General features: G+C 44.5%; 1 protein-coding gene and 1 long non-coding RNA gene across 9 annotated transcripts; both read left to right on the top strand.

Annotated features, from left to right (window-relative positions):
* The first annotated feature begins 534 nt into the window (after window positions 1–534).
* On the top strand, window positions 535–1,288 carry LOC112077078 (uncharacterized). Of its 8 annotated transcripts, XR_011478017.1 has the most exons (5): window positions 570–607; window positions 650–697; window positions 816–933; window positions 1,049–1,088; window positions 1,204–1,288. It is a non-coding gene; the product is annotated as an uncharacterized lncRNA (long non-coding RNA). The 8 variants fall into 8 exon arrangements; XR_011478019.1 differs by lacking the exon at window positions 650–697 and having other exon boundaries at window positions 535–610; window positions 810–933; window positions 1,049–1,128; XR_011478020.1 differs by lacking the exon at window positions 650–697 and having other exon boundaries at window positions 535–610; window positions 810–933; window positions 1,049–1,128; window positions 1,166–1,288.
* Window positions 1,289–11,247: 9,959 nt separating this feature from the next.
* Window positions 11,248–19,132, top strand: tmem169b (transmembrane protein 169b). Its single transcript, XM_070441558.1, is given in 7 exon segments — window positions 11,248–12,286; window positions 12,884–13,140; window positions 13,287–13,799; window positions 13,802–13,843; window positions 13,846–13,881; window positions 13,884–13,901; window positions 17,650–19,132. Coding segments are annotated over 5 exon segments (909 nt in total). The 5' UTR covers window positions 11,248–12,286; window positions 12,884–13,140; window positions 13,287–13,633; the 3' UTR covers window positions 18,297–19,132.
* The last annotated feature ends 793 nt before the right edge of the window (window positions 19,133–19,925 follow it).

The raw sequence follows: 19,925 nt of genomic DNA, 5'->3' as shown, positions 1-19,925 counted from the left end.
ATGACAAAAACGTAAATGGTGTTGGGTCCCACAAGACTGACAAAACGTAAATGTGTTGTGTCCCACAAAGATGACAAAACGTAAATGTGTTTGGTCCCACAAGATGACAAACGTAAATGTGGTTGGTCCCACAAGATGACAAACACGTAAACGTGTTGGTCCCACAAGATGAAAAAACGTAAATGTGTTGGTCCCACAAGATGACAAGACGTAATGTGTTGGTCCCACAAGATGACAAGACAGCTTGATTGCACCACAACACAACATTCAATTACAATGGCAAAGAATAAGGTGCCTTCTAAACCAGTATAGACCAAATAGTGGTTTCATCTGGTGTACTAGACGACAGACACGGTCCAGATATACAAGGGCCTGATGTCTAGGTAGTCTCAGACACGGTCCAGATATAACAAGGCCTGATGTCTAGGTAGTCTCAGACACGGTCCAGATATAACAAGGGCCTGATGTCAAGGTAGTCTCAGACACAGTCCAGATATAACAAAGGGCCTGATGTCTAGGTAGTCTCAGACACAGTCCAGATATAACAAGGGCTGATGTCTAGGTAGTCTCAGACACAGTCCAGATATAACAAGGGCCTGATGTCTAGGTAGTCTCAGACAGTCCAGATAACAAGGGCCTAGATGTCTAGGTAGTCCAGGTTATATGTGTTTTTAGTAAGCCAGTGTCTACAGTCCAGGTTAGTATGTGTTCTAGAAGCCAGTGTCTAACAGTCCAGGTTAGTATGTGTTCTGAAAGCCGTGTCTACAGTCCAGGGTTAGTATGTGTTTCTAGAAGCCCAGTGTCTACAGTCCCAGGGTTAGTATGTGTTCTAGAAGCCAGTGTCTAATAGTCCAGGGTTAGTATGTGTTCTAGAAGCCAGTGTCTACAGTCCAGGGTTAGTATGTGTTTAGAACGCCAGTGTCTACAGTCCAGGTTAGTATGTGTTCTAGAAGCCAGTGTCTATAGTCCAGGGTTAATATGTGTTCTAGAAAGCACATGTCTACAGTCCAGGGTTAGTATGTGTTTAGAAGCCAGTGTCTATAGTCAGGGTTAATATGTGTTCTAGAAGCCAGTGTCTACAGTCCAGGGTTAGTATTGTGTTCTAGAAGCCAGTGTCTATAGTCCAGGGTTAGTATTGTGCTAGAAAGCAGTGTCTACAGTCCAGGGTTATATGTGTTCTAGAAGCCAGTGGCTACAGTCCAGGTTAGTATGTGTTCTAGAAGCCAGTGTCTATAGTCCAGGGTTAATATGTGTTCTAGAAGCCAGTGTCTATAGTCAGGGTTAATATGTGGTTCTAGAAGCCAGTGTCTACAGTCCAGGGTTAGTATGTGTTCTAGAAGCCAGTGTCTACAGTCCAGGTTAGTATGTGTTCTAGAAGCCAGTGTCTATAGTCCAGGTGTAATATGTGTTCAGAAGCCGTGTCTACAGTCCAGGGTTAATATGTTGTTCTAGAAGCGAGTGTCTACAGTGTTTTGTCATCTTGTGGGACCAACACATTTACGTTTTGTCATCTTGTGGGACCAACACATTTATGTTTTGTCATCTTGTGGGACCAACACATTTACGTTTTGTCATCTTGTTGGACCAACACATTTATTTTACCTGTTATTTAACCTGGTATTGTCATGTTTGTGCCTACATGTAAACCTGAACAAATCACTGACATCTATACAGTCAATGTAGAACACTGGAAATCAGCTATTACTATTCTGGATGTGTCTGTCTGTACAAGATGTGTGGAATAGCAATAGTCGCCAAAATAGAAATGTGAATTAATGTCATTGTGATTTAAAGATGCAATATAAAGTAATGTCATAAATAAAAACATTTGAAAGTTCTACTCAGATTATCAGATTTTATTTTAAATATAAATACAACTGCGTTTTGAATAATGTATGTTAACAATTGTTAATAAATAAGTATGCGTATGTTATAATGAAAGATGGAACACTGAKGTCGAGGTTTAGCTGGTGCTGTATCATTGTTGATCACTAAGAGATCACACCCCCCTCAGAGAGAGGGYCACAGCTGCATGTGAGCTCTCACCATTTTCAATGTTGTTGTTTTTTACAAAAGGGTAGATTTGGAGTTGGATAAACTTGGATTTTTCAGCAGGGACATATGCAGGATGCTAKCCTCCACAGCATGGCCTTTCGCTCCAGATCAAAACTCCAAACTTACAACCTAATTTTGACCAGAATTAACCAGAGYGATTACTGCTTCCTAAGGTTTTCTTTTTCCTAGCTATATGGAGGGTGCTCTAGCCAACAAACAGCAGAGACCTGAGGACACCATCCAACCTGGAACTGAGGGAGAGGTGTTTGGTCTGATGCTATTTTGAAAGCCAAGAAGAAAAACAAAAACAAAAAATAAATGAAAAATAAAGTACACTACAATGATATATTTTCTTTTATGGGGACTGAATGCTGAGTTGAGGCTCCCATGCTTGGGACTGAATGCTGAGTTGAGGCTCCCATGCTTGGGACTGAATGCTGAGTTAAGGCTCCCAGGCTTGGGACTGAATGCTGAGTGAAGGCTCCAGGCTTGGGGACTGATGCTGAGTTGAGGCTCCCATGCTTGGGACTGAATGCTGAGTTGAGGCTCCCATGCTTGGACTGAATGCTGAGTTAAGGCTCCCAGGCTTGGACTGAATGCTGAGTTAAGGCTCCCAGGCTTGGGACTGGAATGCTGAGTTGAGGCTCCCAGGCTTGGGACTGAATGCTGAGTTGAGGCTCCCAGGCTTGGGACTGAATGCTAAGTTAAGGCTCATGCTTGGGACTGAATGCTGAGTTAAGGCTCCCAGGCTGGGACTGAATGCTGAGTTAGGCTCCCAGGCTTGGACTGAATGCTGATAAGGCTCCCATGCTTGGGACTGAATGCTGAGTTAAGGCTCCCAGGCTTGGGACTGAATCCTGAGTTAAGGCTCCCAGGCTTGGGACTGAATGCTGAGTTGAGGCTTCCCAGGCTTGGGACTGATGGCTGAGTTGAGGCTCCCAGGCTTGGACAGACCAGATACACATTCAGCACTGAGGTGTGAAGGAAAAGGTGTCGAGACCTTTGGGCCCAACAAGTGACTGGAGTCTCTTGTCAATAATCAACTGACTGGCTTTCTTGATGTCTATAGTATTCTCTCGGGTATGCAATCTGGTTTCCGCTCAGGTTAGGGATGTGTCACTGCAACCTTAAAGGTCCTCAATGATGTCACCATTGCCCTTGATTCTAAGCAATYTTGTGCTGCTATTTTTATTGACTTGGCCAAAGCTTTTGATACGGTAGACCAATCCATTCTTGTGGGCCGGTTAAGYAGTATTGGTGTCTCTGAGGAGTCTTTGGCCTGGTTGCACACTGCACTCTTTGAGACAAGTAGTTAGCAAAAGTCKAAAAATCTGCTGTCTCAGCCACTGCCTGTCACCAAGGGAGTACCCCAAGGCTCGATCCTAAGCCCCACGCTCTTCTCAATTTACACCAACAACATAGRTCAGGCAGTAGGAAGCTCTCTCATCCATTTATATGCAGATGATACAGTCTTATACTCAGCAGGCCCCTCCCCAGATTTTGTGTTAAAAAGCTTTCTTAGTGTCCAACAAGCTTTCTCTACCCTTAACCTTGTTCTGAACACCTCCAAAACAAAGGTCATGTGGTTTGGTAAGAAGAACACCCCTCTCCCCACAGGTGTGATTACTACCTCTGAGGGTTTAGAGCTTGAGGTAGTCACCTCATACAAGTACTTGGGAGTATGGCTAGACAGTACACTGTCCTTCTCTCAGCACATATCAAAGCTGCAGGCTAAAGTTAAATCTAGACTTGGTTTCCTCATTCGTAATCGCTCCTCTTTCAGGCCAGCTGCCAAACTAACCCTGATTCAGATGACCATCCTACCCATGCTAGATTACGGYGACATAATTTATAGATTGGCAGGTAAAGGTGCTCTCGAGTGGCTACATGTGCTTTACCATTCGGCCATCAGATTTACCACCAATGCTCCTTACAGGACACATCACTGCACTCCTCTGTAAACTGGTCATCTCTGTATACCCGTCGCAAGACCCACTGGTTGATGCTAGTTTATAAAACCCTCTTAGACCTCACTCCCCCCTCACTCCCCCCTATCTGAGATATCTACTGCAGCCCTCATCCTCCACATACAACACCCGTTCTGCCAGTCACATTCTGTTAAAGGTCCCCAGTTCATCGCTCCAGTGCCTTTCCGTTCACCTTCGCACCCCTGGGCCAGACTACACTCAATCATAGGACCTACTGAAGAGATGAGTCTTCAGTAAAGACMTAAAGGTCGAGACCGAGTCTGCGTCTCTCACATGGGTAGGCAGGTCATTCCATAAAAATMGAGATCTATAGCTCTATTGGAGAAAGCCCTGCCTCCAGCTGTTTGCTTAGAAATTCTAGGGACAATTACGAGGCCTGCGTCTTGTGACCGTAGCGTACGTGTAGGTATGTACAGCAGGACCAAATCGGAAAGATAGTTAGGAGCAAGCCCATGTAATGCTTTGTAGGTTAGCAGTAAAAATCAGCCCTTGCCTTAACAGGAAGCCAGTGTAGGGAGGCTAGCACTGGAGTAATATAATCAAAGTTTTTGGTTCTAGTCAAGATTCTAGCAGCGTGTTTAGCACTAACTGAAGTGACAAAAGCCTGGATTAGCATGTATAAGTTTCCGATTTTTTAAATGTCACGAAGATGGAAAAAAGCTGTCCTTGTAATATTCTTGATATGTTTGTCAAAAGAGAGATCAGGGTCCAGAGTAACACCGAGGTCTTTCAGTTTTATTTGAGACGACTGTGCAACCATCAAGATGAATTATCAGATCCACCACCCTGCTTCCCTCTACACTCAACTCATTCTCGGCTGGCACCGCAATTGATTCACCCTCACTCTGGTCATATTCAACTTCCTTTTCTAGCTCTTCCAGAAGTCCTGTGCAATCCTCCATTCCATARTCACTCAGGATGTATTTCCCTTTTCTTCTGTTTCCCTTGTCCGCTATCTTCTCCTTCACCAGGTCTTCAAGAAGGCTTCAACAATCCCCTGCTTCCAGTGGCCGTCATTGTTTTAGCAAAAAAAATTAGGGGGGAGAGCTTGCCTGTTTTGCATGTTATTTTGGCATTAATACATGTCACATATCAGTATCAATGTAAAAAAAAAAAAAAAGTATGAGTTTATAAAGCCGCTTACAAACATGGTCTCTTTTTTGTTTTCTTGAGTAAAGCAGCTCCAACATGCAGCTGATTCAGCCTTGCTTAGTGCTTTCTGTGGTGGTGGGGCGAGCCAGCAGACAATAGGAACATTGCGCCGTGATTGGCTCAGTGTTCTGTCACTCATGGGGACTCTACGTCATTGTCAAGTCTAAGGGTAGAGCAAAAAAATTCAAGCCCCTTGGGTGCTGCCATAGAGTTACATAAGTGCCCATCCAAGAAGGCTCAAGGTCATTGGCCACAGACAAAAGGACGTCAAATCACGTTATATCTACCGTAGCTTTGATTGGACTGATCATGTCAACATAGTACTTTCAAAATCTTAGCTAGCAGTCATCATCATGAATCACGTCGCCAAGCTACTGGCATGTCCTTTTCAATCCTTGTCATATGAAGAGAAATAATGAAGAGAAACTATAGATAAAACGAATCGGTGCTCATCGGCCATTGGACATAAACATTACACAACAAGGTGGAAATCGCAAATTCAACAATGAGCGGTTTGGAAGGAATCGGTGACAGTGGCTTTATGGTTCCTAATTTGGGATTAAGGGCCTCTTGTACAAGTTATAAATGATAAACATTCAACATTGGCCATGCTGTCAATGAAACATGATTTGTGCCGCGCTCAAAACAACTGTTAACTCAGAACTGAGAACTTGACTTCAGTGAGTTCAAGACAACTGGGAAGTCGGGAATAAACGAGCTCCGACTGGGAAAAATACATTTTGAACGGTCATCCAACTCGGAATTGTAAAATCCAGCCTCTTTCTAGAGCTACGACCTGAAGATCAATGACGTCATCATTCGACCTTGTTTTTTCCCCTGAGTTCCCAGTTGTTTTGAAAGCACCATAAATCCAGAGAATGCCAGACTTTAATGACAAAATTTTGCCCACGAAGGACCACTGCGCCACCTTCCTTTTCAAGTGAGCACAGCACAACAAGGTGAGTCCAAACATGTATTGTATGCTGCTGCATAAATGARGTAATATGCCAGGGAGATATGTATACTGTAGCTAAGCAAGTAATACTAAGTGTATGTTGTGTAGTAGCCCATGTGCCTCACCCTAATAATTTGGTCTATTTTCACCTCTTAATTTCACCTACTGTTCTGACTTGGTGTTGCACATGTAGCCTATAACCTGTTTTAGAGAAATGTCAACATAGAATATTGAATGTTGTAAGAGCTTTCATTGTCTGCTTATATGCCCCCTTTGTTTATCCTACGGTTCTGACTTGGTGTACAGGGAGAATACTGTAAGAACGGCCCATGTTCTGAATTCTGTCGCTGTACGTTTCAAAAGTGCTAAACAAATAGTTATATTGTCTATGTCCGTCTAATGTCTTTATCAAAATTACAGATTGCCTCTTATCTACTTGTCGTCCCCTCATGCCATAGTTTGTACATCTCAATTGTCATTAGAAACCACATTTATTTAAGCAAGTCAGCCATATCAGCTATGTTTTTTTTYTTTTTTTTATTAAAATCAAATCAAATGTATTTATATAGCCCTTCTTACATCAGCTGATATCTCGAAGTGCTGTACAGAAACCCAGCCTAAAACCACAAACAGCAAGCAATGCAGGTGTAGAAGCACGGCAGTAAATTAGTCTGAATTAACTGTTTCACTGCCAGACAAGGCTCCGCTGATAGCCAGGTGTAGTAATGGTAAGATGTTGGGACTGCTATTGGGACAGCTTTATACAGGCCCTAACAGCTTGTGGGCACCGTTTGTCACCGTTATAGTGCAATTCATGTATTGTTTAGTGTTGTGCCGTGGTTTTGCTGGCATGCATCCCACTTATTTAAGTTTTTGTCCCACCAAGACTGATATGCTAAAATCGCCACTGCCCGCTTCATATTTATTCATAATATGTTCCAGTTTCTTCCTTTTTCCCTTGTCCGCCATCTTCAACCCATCCGCAGTCCTCTCCCAGGCAAACCTTGCTGTGGATTAGTGTTTTCATCGCAGTTCCATATCTACACGGGATTGGCCAGGACAGCGGTGGAGGGGCGGGGTTAGTGGTATTCTGGAATACAGTTTACGACGCCCATCTGGACTCCCACACCCAGGGTTGCCATATTCGCAGTTTTCTGCCAAATTGGGCAACTTTGAAAACGATGTTGCGGTTGAAAATGTATTGTTAAACGGGCTGCCGGTTTTTGGGCTACTAAATTGCACAGCGGCCACCATGGCATTTCTCAGGCAGGAGCAGGTTGTTGCTGAATGAGTGGGTGGTGGGGAGGGCCGGAGGTGCTTGAGTCAGAGGAGGTCGAGCAGCGCACGACATGACAACGTTTTAGGCTATTTAACTTGTTAACTTAACGCGCAAGTGGACYTTTTGAAATGCAGGTTATGGAGCTCCCTGTTATGAGGGAAAGTCCTCCATGAAATTGACATTAAATGTGGAGAATGATACATTTGCATCTGTTGGCCATCAAGTAGCCTATTCATTTATATTCCATAGTAGGCTACCTCTTGATTCATGGGTTGATGTTGAAATGACGATACCACTGGAGTCATTGCAAATKAATTTGTTCCACTTGTGTAGGCCACCTGGAGCTGGCAAACGCATTTAATAAATAGCTTCAGTGTGTTGTTGTTGTAACCTTGTGTTATTATGCTATTTAGGCTATTGATGGCCTTGTTTAGTTCATTAAATTGTCCGTTATCAAATCTCTGTCACAAATTGACAGTACTGTAGACTACTGTAGACTACTATAGACTACTGTAGACTATCTGATATGAGATGTAGACTACTGTAGACTATCTGATATGAGATGTAGACTACTGTAGACTACTGTAGGCTACTATAGACTACTGTAGACTACTGTAGGCTACTATAGACTACTATAGGCTACTGTAGACTACTGTAGACTACTATAGGCTACTGTAGACTACTGTAGACTACTCTAGGCTACTGTAGACTATCTGATATGAGATGTAGACTACTGTAGACTACTGTAGACCACTGTAGGCTACTGTAGACTACTCTGGACTACTGTAGACTATCTGATATGAGATGTAGACCTATCAGGGGCTATAGGCTAAATACATATAACTAAGCAAACCATGGCAAAGTTGAATTACAATCATAAACCCAGATTTTAGTATGTAGCCTATGCCTATTGAAATGAGAGGTCAATATCACAAATGAGCCATTTATAACTGTTTTTAGTCTTAACATCTGGCACATAATAATAGCACAATTGCCAGAAAATAGCCTAACATTTGTTTTTTAAAATTCGTCAAAATGTTTCTTTCTCAGAGTTTTCCTCTGTCCAACTTTCATCATTCAAACTCTCCTGTCAGATTTATCTATAGTTATGCACATGCGTAAAAATTATTTATTTACAATTATAAACTTGGTTTGAGCCATGAATGCTGATTGGACTAAAACTGTGGTATATCAGACCGTATACAATGGGTATGACAAAAAKAWWTTTTTTTTTTTTTTTTACATTGGTAAACAGCCCCCTGTGGGTTTGTGGTACATGGCCAATATACGGCTGTGTCCAGGCACTCCACGTTGTGTCATGTTAAGAACACATTTTATTTGTCACATGCACCGAATACTACAGGTGTAGACCTTACAGTGGAATGCTTACTTACAAGCCCTTAACCAACAATGCAGTTTTAAGAAAAATACCTAAAAAAAAAGAAATGTCACAAATCATTAAAGACCAGCAGTAAAAAAACAATAGGGAGGCTATATACAGGGGYTACCGGTACAGAGTCAATGTGCGGGGGCACCGGTTAGTGGAGGTAATTAAGGTAAAATATATACATGTGGGTAGAGTTATTAAAATGACTATGCATAGATAATAACAGAGTAGCAGCAGTGTGGGGTGGCCATGCAAATAGTCTGGGTAGCCATTTCATTAGATGATCAGCAGTCTTATGGCTTGGGGGTAGAAGCTGTTTAGAAGCCTCTTGGACCTAGACTTGGTGCGTTGGTACTGCTTGCCGTGTGGTAGCAGAGAGAACAGTATGACTTGGGTGGCTGTAGTCTGACAATTTTTAGGGCCTTCCTCTGACACCGCCTGGTATAGAGGTCCTGGATGACAGGAAGCTTGGCCCCAGTGATGTACTGGGCTGTACGCACTACCCTCTGTAGCGCCTTGTGGTCGGAGGCAGAGCAGTTGCCGTACCAGGCAGTGATGCAACCAGTCAGGATGCTCTCGATGGTGCAGCTGTAGAACCTTTTGAGGATCTGAGGACCCATGCGAAATCTTTTCAGTCTCCTCAGGGAGGGAATAGGTTTTGTCATGCCCTCTTCACGACTGTCTTGGTGTGTTTGGACCATGTTAGTTTGTTGGTGATGTGGACATCAAGGAACTTGAAGCTCTCAACCTGCTTCACTGCAGCCCCGTTGATGAGAATGGGGGCATGCTCTGTCCTCCTTTTCCTGTAGTCCACAATCACAAGTCTTGATCACGTTGAGGGAGAGGTTGTTGTCCTGGCACCACACTGCCAGGGCTCTGACCTCCTCCCTATATGCTGTCTCGTTGTTGTCGGTGATCAGGCCTACCACTTTTGTCATCGGCAAACTTAATGGAGTCGTGCCTGGCTGTGCAGTCATGAGTGAACAGGGAGTACAGGAGGGGACTGAGCACACACCCATGAGGTTCCCCCGTGTTGAGGATCAGCATTGCGGATGTGTTGTTACCTACCCTTACCACCTGGGTGCGGCCCGTTAAGAAGTCCAGGATCCAGTTGCAGAGGGAGGTGTTTAGTCCCAGGYTCCTTAGCTTAGTGATGAGCTTTGAGGGCACTATGGTATTGAACGTTGAGCTGTAGTCAATGAATAGCATTCTCACATAAGTGTTCCTTTTGTCCAGGTGGGAAAGGGCAGTGTGGAGTGCAATAGAGATTGCATCATCTGTGGATCTGTTGGGGCGGTATGCAAATTGGAGTGGGTCTAGGGTTTCTGGGATAATGGTGTTGATGTAAGCCATGACCAGCCTTTCAAAGCTCTTCATGGCTACAGATGTGAGTGCTACAGGTCGGTTGTCATTTAGGCAGGTTACCTTAGTGTTCTTGGGCACAGGGTCTATGGTGGTTTGCTTGAAACATGTTGGTATTACAGACTCGGACAGGGAGAGGTTGAAAATGTCAGTGAAGACACTTGCCAGTTGGTCAGCACATGCTCGCAGTGCACATCCTGATAATCCGTCTGGCCCTGCGGCCTTGTGAATGTTGACCTGTTTAAAGGTCTTACTCACATCGGCTGCGGAGAGTTTGAATCACACAGTCGTCCGGAACAGCTGATGCGCTCATGCATGTTTCAGTGTTACTTGCCTCGAAGTGAGCATAGAATAAATGTAGCTCGTCTGGTAGGCTTGTGTCACTGGGCAGCTCTCGGCTGTGCTTCCCTTTGTCATCTGTAATAGTTTGCAAGCCGACATGTGTCGGAGCCAGTGTAGTATGATTCAATCTTAGTCCTGTATTGAGGCTTTGCCTGTTTGATGGTTTGTCGGAGGACATAGCGGGATTTCTTATATGCTTCCGGGTTAGAGTCCCGCTCCTTGAAAGCGGCAGCTCTACCCTTTAGCTCAGTGCGGATGTTACCTGTAATCCATGGCTTCTGGTTGGGTTATGTACGTACAGTCACTGTGGGGACGACATCATCGATGCACTTATTGAAGAAGCCAGTGACTGATGTGGTATACTCCTCAATGCCATTGGCAGAATCCCAGAACATATTCCAGTCTGTGATAACAAAACAGTCCTGTAGCTTAGCATCTGCTTCATCTGACCACTTTTTTATTGATCTAGTCACTGATGCTTCATGCTTTAATTTTTGCTTGTAAGCAGGAATCAGGAGGATAGTATTATGTTCATATTTGCCAAATGGAGGGTGAGAGAGAGCTTTGTATGTGTCTCTGTGTGTGTGGAGTAAAGGTGGTCCAGAATTTTTTTCTCCCTCTGGTTGCACATTTGGTAAAACTGATTTAAGTTTCCCTGCATTAAAGTRCCCGGCCACTAGGAGCGCCACCTCTGGATGAGCGTTTTCCTGTTTGCTTATAGCGGTATACAGCTCATTGAGTGCGGTCTTAGTGCCAGCATCGGTCTGTGGTGGTATGTAGACAGCTACGAAAAATACAGATGAAAACTCTCTTGGTAGATAGTGTGGTCTACAGCTTATCATGCGATACTCTACCTCAGGTGAGCAGAACCTCGAGACTTCTTTAGATATCGTGCACCAGCTGTTGTTTACAAATATACATGGACCCCTTTTCTTACCAGAGGCTGCTGTTCTATCCTGTCGATACAATGTATAACCCGCCAGCTGTATGTTATTCATGTCTTTGTCCAGCCACAACTCGGTGAAACATACGATTTTACAGTTTTTAATTTCCCTTTAGTAGGATATACGCGCTTTTAGTTTGTCCAATTTATTATCCAGTGATTGTATGTTGGTCAATAGTACGGATGGCAAAGGCAGATTAGCCACTTGTCAGTGGATCCTCACATGGCACCCCATTTCTTTCCGTGATAACTCTTCCGTCTTTTTKTCCTGCGAATTATGGGGCTGTCCTCGTGCCTTATTGTTTAATCACTCCACGTTGGGTCATGTTAAGAACAGCCCTTAGCACCATGCCTTAATCAGAGCAGTCAAATTAGTTAAATCATCCACTGATAGATTATCTGATTATCTGGACAGTTTAATAAAGGCGAATTATCTTGTCTCTTGCGACATAATCAAATTAGTTTATTAACCTGTCATGTCTTAGTTCACAATGATTATTATTATGATGAAAACCACATTTTGCGTCTAACATAGTTACAAGTTACGATATTCCTTCTTAATTGGCTCGGTAACATTATGGGATAATTGTTTATTGTATAAACGTGGCAACTCCCCTCTTCCTGTTGAAAAAAATATGTTTGTTTATTTTTCAGTCCTTTTGTCCTAGATTTGTGTTGTCATTGGGATACAAATMTCATGGTCCTGGCAACCCTGCCTACATCTGCGAACAGCGTAGTGGTGTGGAGCGGACGTCTATCGAAGGGGTGTCGGATAAAATAACACTACTACTATACCTCAGTTTCGGTGGTAAATCATTTTAAGGTAAGACATATTGTCTTTGAGTGTATATGCAAACGTTTTCCACGCCGCCGGTATTTGTTTAGACAAAATAACGGATATCTGGGTGTGATGTGATTTAAAGGGAAAACATTGCCTTTTACGTTGCGTTTCTCCGCTACCATTTAATGCTGATACAATCTACTGTAAACCTTTTGTCTGATGCATTGATGCATAATGTGGCCTCCATGTTGAAAATATAGTTATGTTGTAATGGTGGGTTTTCACGGCTCCATCGTTAAAGCGGTGATGAGGTTACATTAGTACATCGGTAGGGTAGACGTGATCCACCGCAGAAAATGGTGTCGGCGCTTTTATACAGCATTGGCCGTTTATCGGACAACCCTTTCATTCATGAAATTATATGAAATGTAGTTTTCTAGGCCTATGTACATGTGCAATGGTATTGTCAATGTGCATATAAATCGAGACGACAAATACGTTTATTCAAGTAAATAATGCAGTAACATGAAGTGTAACCTAACCCCAGTGTTATTACTGTATGCGTTACAGAGGCAGAAATATATTCGAAGCACTCTTAACATTCTCTGGTTGTTTTTTTCCTTTGTACAATTCTGTCAGTGCTTTCCTTCGGAGAATACCTGCTCTCACACAGAATGGACACATGCAGGCAGCACTGTTTCCCAAGTGATCATTAGTCCCAGCCCCAGTCAGGAGGTAAGGCCTAGAGAGGTGTCCCAGCCCCAGTCAGGAGGTAAGGCCTAGAGAGGTGTCCCAGCCCCAGTCAGGAGGTAAGGCCTAGAGGTGTCCCAGCCCCAGTCAGGAGGTAAGGCCTAGAGAGGTGTCCCAGCCCCAGTCAGGAGGTAAGGCCTAGAGAGGTGTCGCTGCCCAGTAGGAGGTAAGGCCTAGAGAGGTGTCCGCCCCAGTCAGGAGGTAAGGCCTAGAGAGGTGTCCGGCCCCAGTCGGAGGAGTAAGGCCTAGAGAGGTTGTCCCAGCCCCAGTCAGGAGGGTAAGGCCTAGAGAGGTGTCCCAGCCCCAGTCAGGAGGTAAGGCCTAGAGAGGTGTCCAGCCCCAGTCAGGGAGGTAAGGCCTAGGAGGTGTCCCAGCCCCAGTCAGGAGGTAAGGCCTAGAGAGGTGTCCAGCCCCAGTCAGGAGGGAGGTAAGGCCTAGAGAGGTGTCCCAGCCCCAGTCAGGAGGTAAGGCCGTAGAGAAGGTGTCCCAGCCCCAGTCAGGAGGGAGTCAGTATGTTTTTTGACTTCCCTTGTCCTCCAAGAGTTGCTGAATCTCCTCTACTTCAGTTTTCTCCTCAATTCATGCACCTTGGTTGGAGTGTGAGGCAGCAGCAGTGATCTGTCCCCTTAGTCAGCCAGTATGGCCCAGGCGGAGCCCCAGCCCAGTGGGGGTAGCAGCCCCCAGCTCATCTCCCTCCAGTCGGAGATGTCAGAGGCATCAGGGAACCACGTAGAGGTGGGCTCCGCCAACCGGAGGAAGAGGAGGAGGAAGGAGCCCAGACCTGAGTCCATCATTGTGTATCGCTCAGCAATGAGAGGGGGCCCGGGGAGGAGCAAGGGGGAGAGGAGGGAGTGCCGAGAGGAGCACGGAGGAGGGGGCCAAGTTCCTCACACACCCACCGGCGAAGGTGAGACATCAGTGGTATGGTACGACAAGTGTGTCTTTGGTTGTTTCCGTAACATACCAGATATCTGACATGTCTTTCCCACTACAGTGTTTAGCTGCCTCTTGCCTCTGAAAGCAAGTCCCCTTCTATGCAAAGAACAATCATCCTGAAATGTATTTGGTGAACTGTGCTGTGTATGTTTTTGAGTTCTGTCTTACTAGTTTCATACTGTTGTTGTTGTGTGTCTCCAGGAGGCTGGAGCTTACTAGTGTCATAATGTGTTGTGTGTCTCCAGGAGGCTGGAGCTTACTAGTGTCATAATGTTGTTGTGTGTCTCCAGGAGGCTGGAGCTTACTAGTGTCATACTGTTGTTGTGTGTCTCCAGGAGGCTGGAGCTTACTAGTGTCATAATGTTGTTGTTGTGTGTCTCCAGGAGGCTGGAGCTTACTAGTGTCAAAATGTTGTTGTTGTTGTGTATCTCCAGGAGGCTGGAGCTTACTAGTGTCATAATGTTGTTGTTGTTGTTGTGTATCTCCAGGAGGCTGGAGCTTACTAGTGTCATACTGTTGTTGTTGTTGTGTATCTCCAGGAGGCTGGAGCTTACTAGTGTCATAATGTTGTTGTGTATCTCCAGGAGGCTGGAGCTTACTAGTGTCAAATGTTGTTGTTGATGTGTATTCTCCAGGAGGCTGCAGCTTACTAGTGTCATAATGTTTTGTTGTGTGTATCTCCAGGAGGCTGGAGCTTACTAGTGTCATAATGTTGTTGTGTGTCTCCAGGAGGCTGGAGCTTACTAGTTTCATAATGTTGTTGTTGTTGTTGTGTATCTCCAGGAGGCTGGAGCTACTAGTGTCATAATGTTGTTGTTGTTGTTGTGTATCTCCAGGAGGCTGGAGCTTACTAGTGTCATAATGTTGTTGTTGTGTATCTCCAGGAGGTTGGAGCTTACTAGTGTCATAATGTTGTTGTGTATCTCCAGGAGGCTGGAGCTTACTAGTGTCATAATGTTGTTGTTGTTGTTGTGTGTCTCCAGGAGGCTGGAGCTTACTAGTGTCATAATGTTGTTGTTGTTGTGTATCTCAGGAGACTGGAGCTTACTAGTGTCATGTTGTTGTTGTTGTTGTGTATCTCCAGGAGACTGGAGCTTACTAGTGTCATACTGTTGTTGTTGTTGTTGTTGTGTATCTCCAGGAGGCTGGAGCTTACTAGTGTCATAATGTTGTTGTTGTTGTTGTGTATCTCCAGGAGGCTGGAGCTTACTAGTTTCATACTGTTGTTGTTGTGTATCTCCAGGAGGCTGGAGCTTACTAGTTTCATACTGTTGTTGTTGTGTATCTCCGGAGGTTGGAGCTTACTAGTGTCATAATGTTGTTGTTGTTGTGTATCTCCAGGAGGCTGGAGCTTACTAGTGTCATAATGTTGTTGTTGTTGTTGTGTATCTCCAGGAGGCTGGAGCTTACTAGTGTCATAATGTTGTTGTTGTGTATCTCCAGGAGGTTGGAGCTTACTAGTGTCATAATGTTGTTGTGTATCTCCAGGAGGCTGGAGCTTACTAGTGTCATAATGTGGTTGTTGTTGTTGTGTGTCTCCAGGAGGCTGGAGCTTACTAGTGTCATATGTTGTTGTTGTTGTGTATCTCCAGGAGACTGGAGCTTACTAGTGTCATGTTGTTGTTGTTGTTGTGTATCTCCAGGAGACTGGAGCTTACTAGTGTCATACTGTTTGTTGTTGTTGTTGTTGTGTATCTCCAGGAGGCTGGAGCTTACTAGTGTCATAATGTTGTTGTGTTGTTGTGTATCTCCAGGAGGCTGGAGCTTACTAGTTTCATACTGTTGTTGTTGTGTATCTCAGGAGGCTGGAGCTTACTAGTTTTCATACTGTTGTTGTTGTGTATCTCCAGGAGGTTGGAGCTTACTAGTGTCATAATGTTGTTGTTGTGTATCTCCAGGAGGCTGGAGCTTACTAGTGTCATAATGTTGTTGTGTATCTCACAGGAGGCTGGCTTACTAGTGTCATAATGTTGTTGTTGTTGTGTATCTCCAGGAGGCTGGAGCTTACTAGCGTCATAATGTTTGTTGTTGTGTATCTCCAGGAGGCTGGAGCTTACTAGTGTCATAATGTTGTTGTGTGTCTCCAGGAGGCTGGAGCTTACTAGTGTCATCATGTTGTTGTTGTTGTTGTGTATCTCCAGGAGGTTGGAGCTTACTAGTGTCATAATGTTGTTGTGTGTCTCAGGAGGCTGGAGCTTACTAGTGTCATAATGTTGTTGTGTATCTCCAGGAGGCTGGAGCTTACTAGTGTCATCATGTTGTTGTTGTTGTTTTGGTATCTCCAGGAGGCTGGAGCTTACTAGTGTCATAATGTTGTTGTTGTTGTGTATCTCCAGGAGGCTGGAGCTTACTAGTGCATAATGTTGTTGTGTGTCTCCAGGAGACTGGAGCTTACTAGTGTCATAATGTTTGTTGTGTATCTCCAGGAGGCTGGAGCTTACTAGTGTCATAATGTTGTTGTTGTTGTGTATCTCCAGGAGGCTGGAGCTTACTAGTGCATAATGTTGTTGTGTGTCTCCAGGAGACTGGAGCTTACTGTGTCATAATGTTGTTGTTGTTGTGTATCTCCAGGAGGCTGGAGCTTACTAGTGTCAATATGTTGTTGTGTATCTCCAGGAGGCTGGAGCTTACTAAGTGTCATAATGTTGTTGTGTATCTCCAGGAGGCTGGAGCTTACTAGTGTCATAATGTTGTTGTGTATCTCCAGGAGGCTGGAGCTTACTAGTGTCATAATGTTGTTGTTGATGTGTATCTCCAGGAGGCTGGAGCTTACTAGTGTCATAATGTTGTTGTTGATGTGTATCTCCAGGAGGCTGCAGCTTACTAGTGTCATAATGTTGTTGTTGTTGTGTGTCTCCAGGAGGCTGGAGCTTACTAGTGTCATAATGTTGTTGTTTGATGTGTATCTCCAGGGAGCCTGCAGCTTACTAGTGTCATAATGTTGTTGTGTGTCTCCAGGAGGCTGGAGCTTACTAGTGGTCATAATGTTGTTGTTGTTGTTGTGTATCTCCAGGAGGCTGGAGCTTACTAGTGTCATAATGTTTGTGTGTATCTCCAGGAGGCTGAGCTTACTAGTGTCATAATGTTGTTGTTGTTGTTGTGTATCCGGAGGTTGGAGCTTACTAGTGTCATAATGTTGTTGTTGATGTGTTCTCCAGGAGGCTGCAGCTTACTAGTGTCATAATGGTTGTTGTTGTGTGTCTCCAGGAGGCTGGAGCTTACTAGTGTCATAATGTTGTTGTTGTTGTGTGTCTCCAGGAGGCTGGAGCTTACTAGTGTCATAATGTTGTTGTTGTGTGTGTCTTCCAGGAGGCTGGAGCTTAACTAGTGTCATAATGTTGTTGTTGTGTGTCTCCAGGAGGCTGGAGGTTTACTAGTGCATAATGTTGTTGTTTGTTGTGTGCTCCAGGAGGCTGGAGCTTACTAGTGTCATAATGTTGGTTTGTTGTTGTTGTGTTCTCCAGGAGGCTGGAGCTTACTAGTATCATAATGTTGTTGTTGTTGTGTGTCTCCAGGAGGCTGGAGCTTACCTAGTGCATAATGTTGGTTGTTGTGTGTCTCAGGAGGCTGGAGCTTACTAGTGTCATAATGTTGTTGTTGTTGTGTGTCTCCAGGAGGCTGGAGCTTACTAGTGTCATAATGTTGTTGTTGTTGTTGTGTATCTCCAGGAGGCTGGAGCTTACTAGTATCGTAATGTTGTTGTTGTTGTGTGTCTCCAGGAGGCTGGAGCGACAGGAGCATGCCCCCAGACAGCCGTTATGTGACCTTGACCGGCACCATCACCAGGGGGAAGAAGAAGGGTCAGGTGGTGGACATCCACGTTACTCTAACAGAGAGAGAACTCCGGGACATGGCCCTCTCTAAAGAACGTCTGGACGCTGAGTGTGAGAGGGGCCAGGGCCCCAAGTGTTCCTGTGGCTTGGGGTTCTTTCAGGGCCCCCATGTGATCCTCTGGAGCCTATTGTGTGCTCCTTTAGTATTCCTTATCGCCTTCATCACGTCGTTTTACTATGGAACGCTCACCTGGTACAACGTGTTCCTGGTCTACAACGAGGAGAGAACATTCTGGCARAAGATCACCATCTGCCCCTGCCTCATCATCTTCTACCCCATGCTGATCATGCCCATGGCTCTGTCCCTGGCTCTGTACTCCACCCTGGCGCAGGTGTCCTGGGCCTTTAGTGAGTGGTGGCTGTCTGTCCGCGACCTGGAGAAGGGGTTCTGTGGCTGGGCCTGTGGGAAGCTGGGGCTGGAGGACTGTTCTCCGTATAGTATCGTGGAGCTGCTGGACTCTGACAACTTCTCAGGGAGCATGCAAGGGAATAACAAGGCCCCCGGCGAGGATGCTCAGACGTCCTCTGTGTGAGACTGGGTTGTATTCACTAGGAAGCAAACGGGTCGAAACAGGTTAGGACTACCTGAACTTGTCCTTTAAGAAACACTTTTTGCAKTGGTGTATCCACTAATGAATATAACCCTGGACTGGCGTCATGGACACAGACACACAAACTGGCATTGTTGTCATACTTTCACATGTTTTGATACCTTCAAAAAGCTGATTCTTGTTTTAACTTCTTACTAGTTTATCTAACCTCGCATTCTTACTGGTTGTTGTCGTAGTGATCTCTGTGTTTACTGTTCCAATCACCATGTTGTTATGTTTTAAATGTTGTTATTTATTTCAATATTTCAACCGCTAGCTAGTTTAGTTGTAAGTGTTGTAAAATMGATGTTTTGTATCATAGGACGGGCTATTAAAATGTTTAAATTAAATGTACRGTAACATGAGGGTTGCTAAAATACTGCCCAAAGTTTACTGTAAACGACACAAGACCTATCTATCAAACATATTGATAGATTTCTGTTGAAAAACTGTTGCACTGAAATCCTCGATAGGACAGGAAGGAAGTTACCTTTTATATCTAATGTACTGTACCTGCATGAAGTCATACTTTACCTTTCTCTCTTTCGGGTGGAAGAGATTACATTTTAAACGGTGGCAGGGTGGAAGGAACTCTGGGACATTCATTCAGCAGACAAGAATGTAGAATTAAGATTTGAAGGATCTAAAAGGATTTTGGTCAGTACCTCTGTTCTCTATATTAAGGTAAATCTGTGTGTGTTGTTCACTCACTCTTCACATCATGTTTGTTGCTCACCAAAATGGATGGAAATAAAACCTGAATACTTTTCACAGTTCAACAGTGGGGTCACGTTTTAACGTTCTATCTTTATAGATTATTAGGTACACTACATGACCAAAAGTATGTGGACTCCTGCTCGTTTAACATCTCATGGACTCCTGCTCGTTTAACATCTCATGGACTCCTGCTCGTTTAACATCTCATGGACTCCTGCTCGTTTAACATCTCAGGGACTCCTGCTCGTTTATCATCTCAGGGACTCCTGCTCGTTTAACATATCTCTTAAACTGATGGATTTTTATGGGGATGTTTTTATTATGCAAATGTGATTTCCTCTGGGACGGCGGACATTGACTCTAGGGGGCTAATGACCTCATACCCCTGCATGTCGACTCAGAACTGGTACCCTGTGTATATAGCCAAGTTATTATCTGGTACCCCTGCACATCGACTCAGAACTGGTACCCTGTGTATATAGCCAAGTTATTACCTCGTACCCCTGCACGTCGACTCAGTACTGGTACCCTGTGTATATAAGCAAGTTATTACCTCGTATCCCTGCACATCGACTCGGTACTGGTACCCTGTGTATATAGCCTGGCACCCTGTGTATATAGCCTGGTACCCTGTGTATATAGCCTGGTACCCCGTTCGTCTACACCTTCACCGTTCGTCTACACCTTCACCGTTCGTCTACACGAAGCCGGTGACAAATACAATTTGATTTGATGATTTGAGCCAGGCTGCTGAACCATCTGATTGGCTGAAGAAGCCACAGAAGACAGAGTGTGAACGAGTATTTAGCTAGTAATGTAGTGCTGACTCTCTGGTTGGGAACCTACTGACTGTGT

The sequence above is a fragment of the Salvelinus sp. IW2-2015 genome, unplaced genomic scaffold (assembly GCF_002910315.2).
Source record: "Salvelinus sp. IW2-2015 unplaced genomic scaffold, ASM291031v2 Un_scaffold4254, whole genome shotgun sequence".
NCBI classification, from domain to species: Eukaryota; Metazoa; Chordata; class Actinopteri; order Salmoniformes; family Salmonidae; genus Salvelinus; species Salvelinus sp. IW2-2015.
The sequence above is the reverse complement of the archived record's forward strand: the minus strand, read 5'-3'. Positions and strand labels throughout refer to the sequence as shown.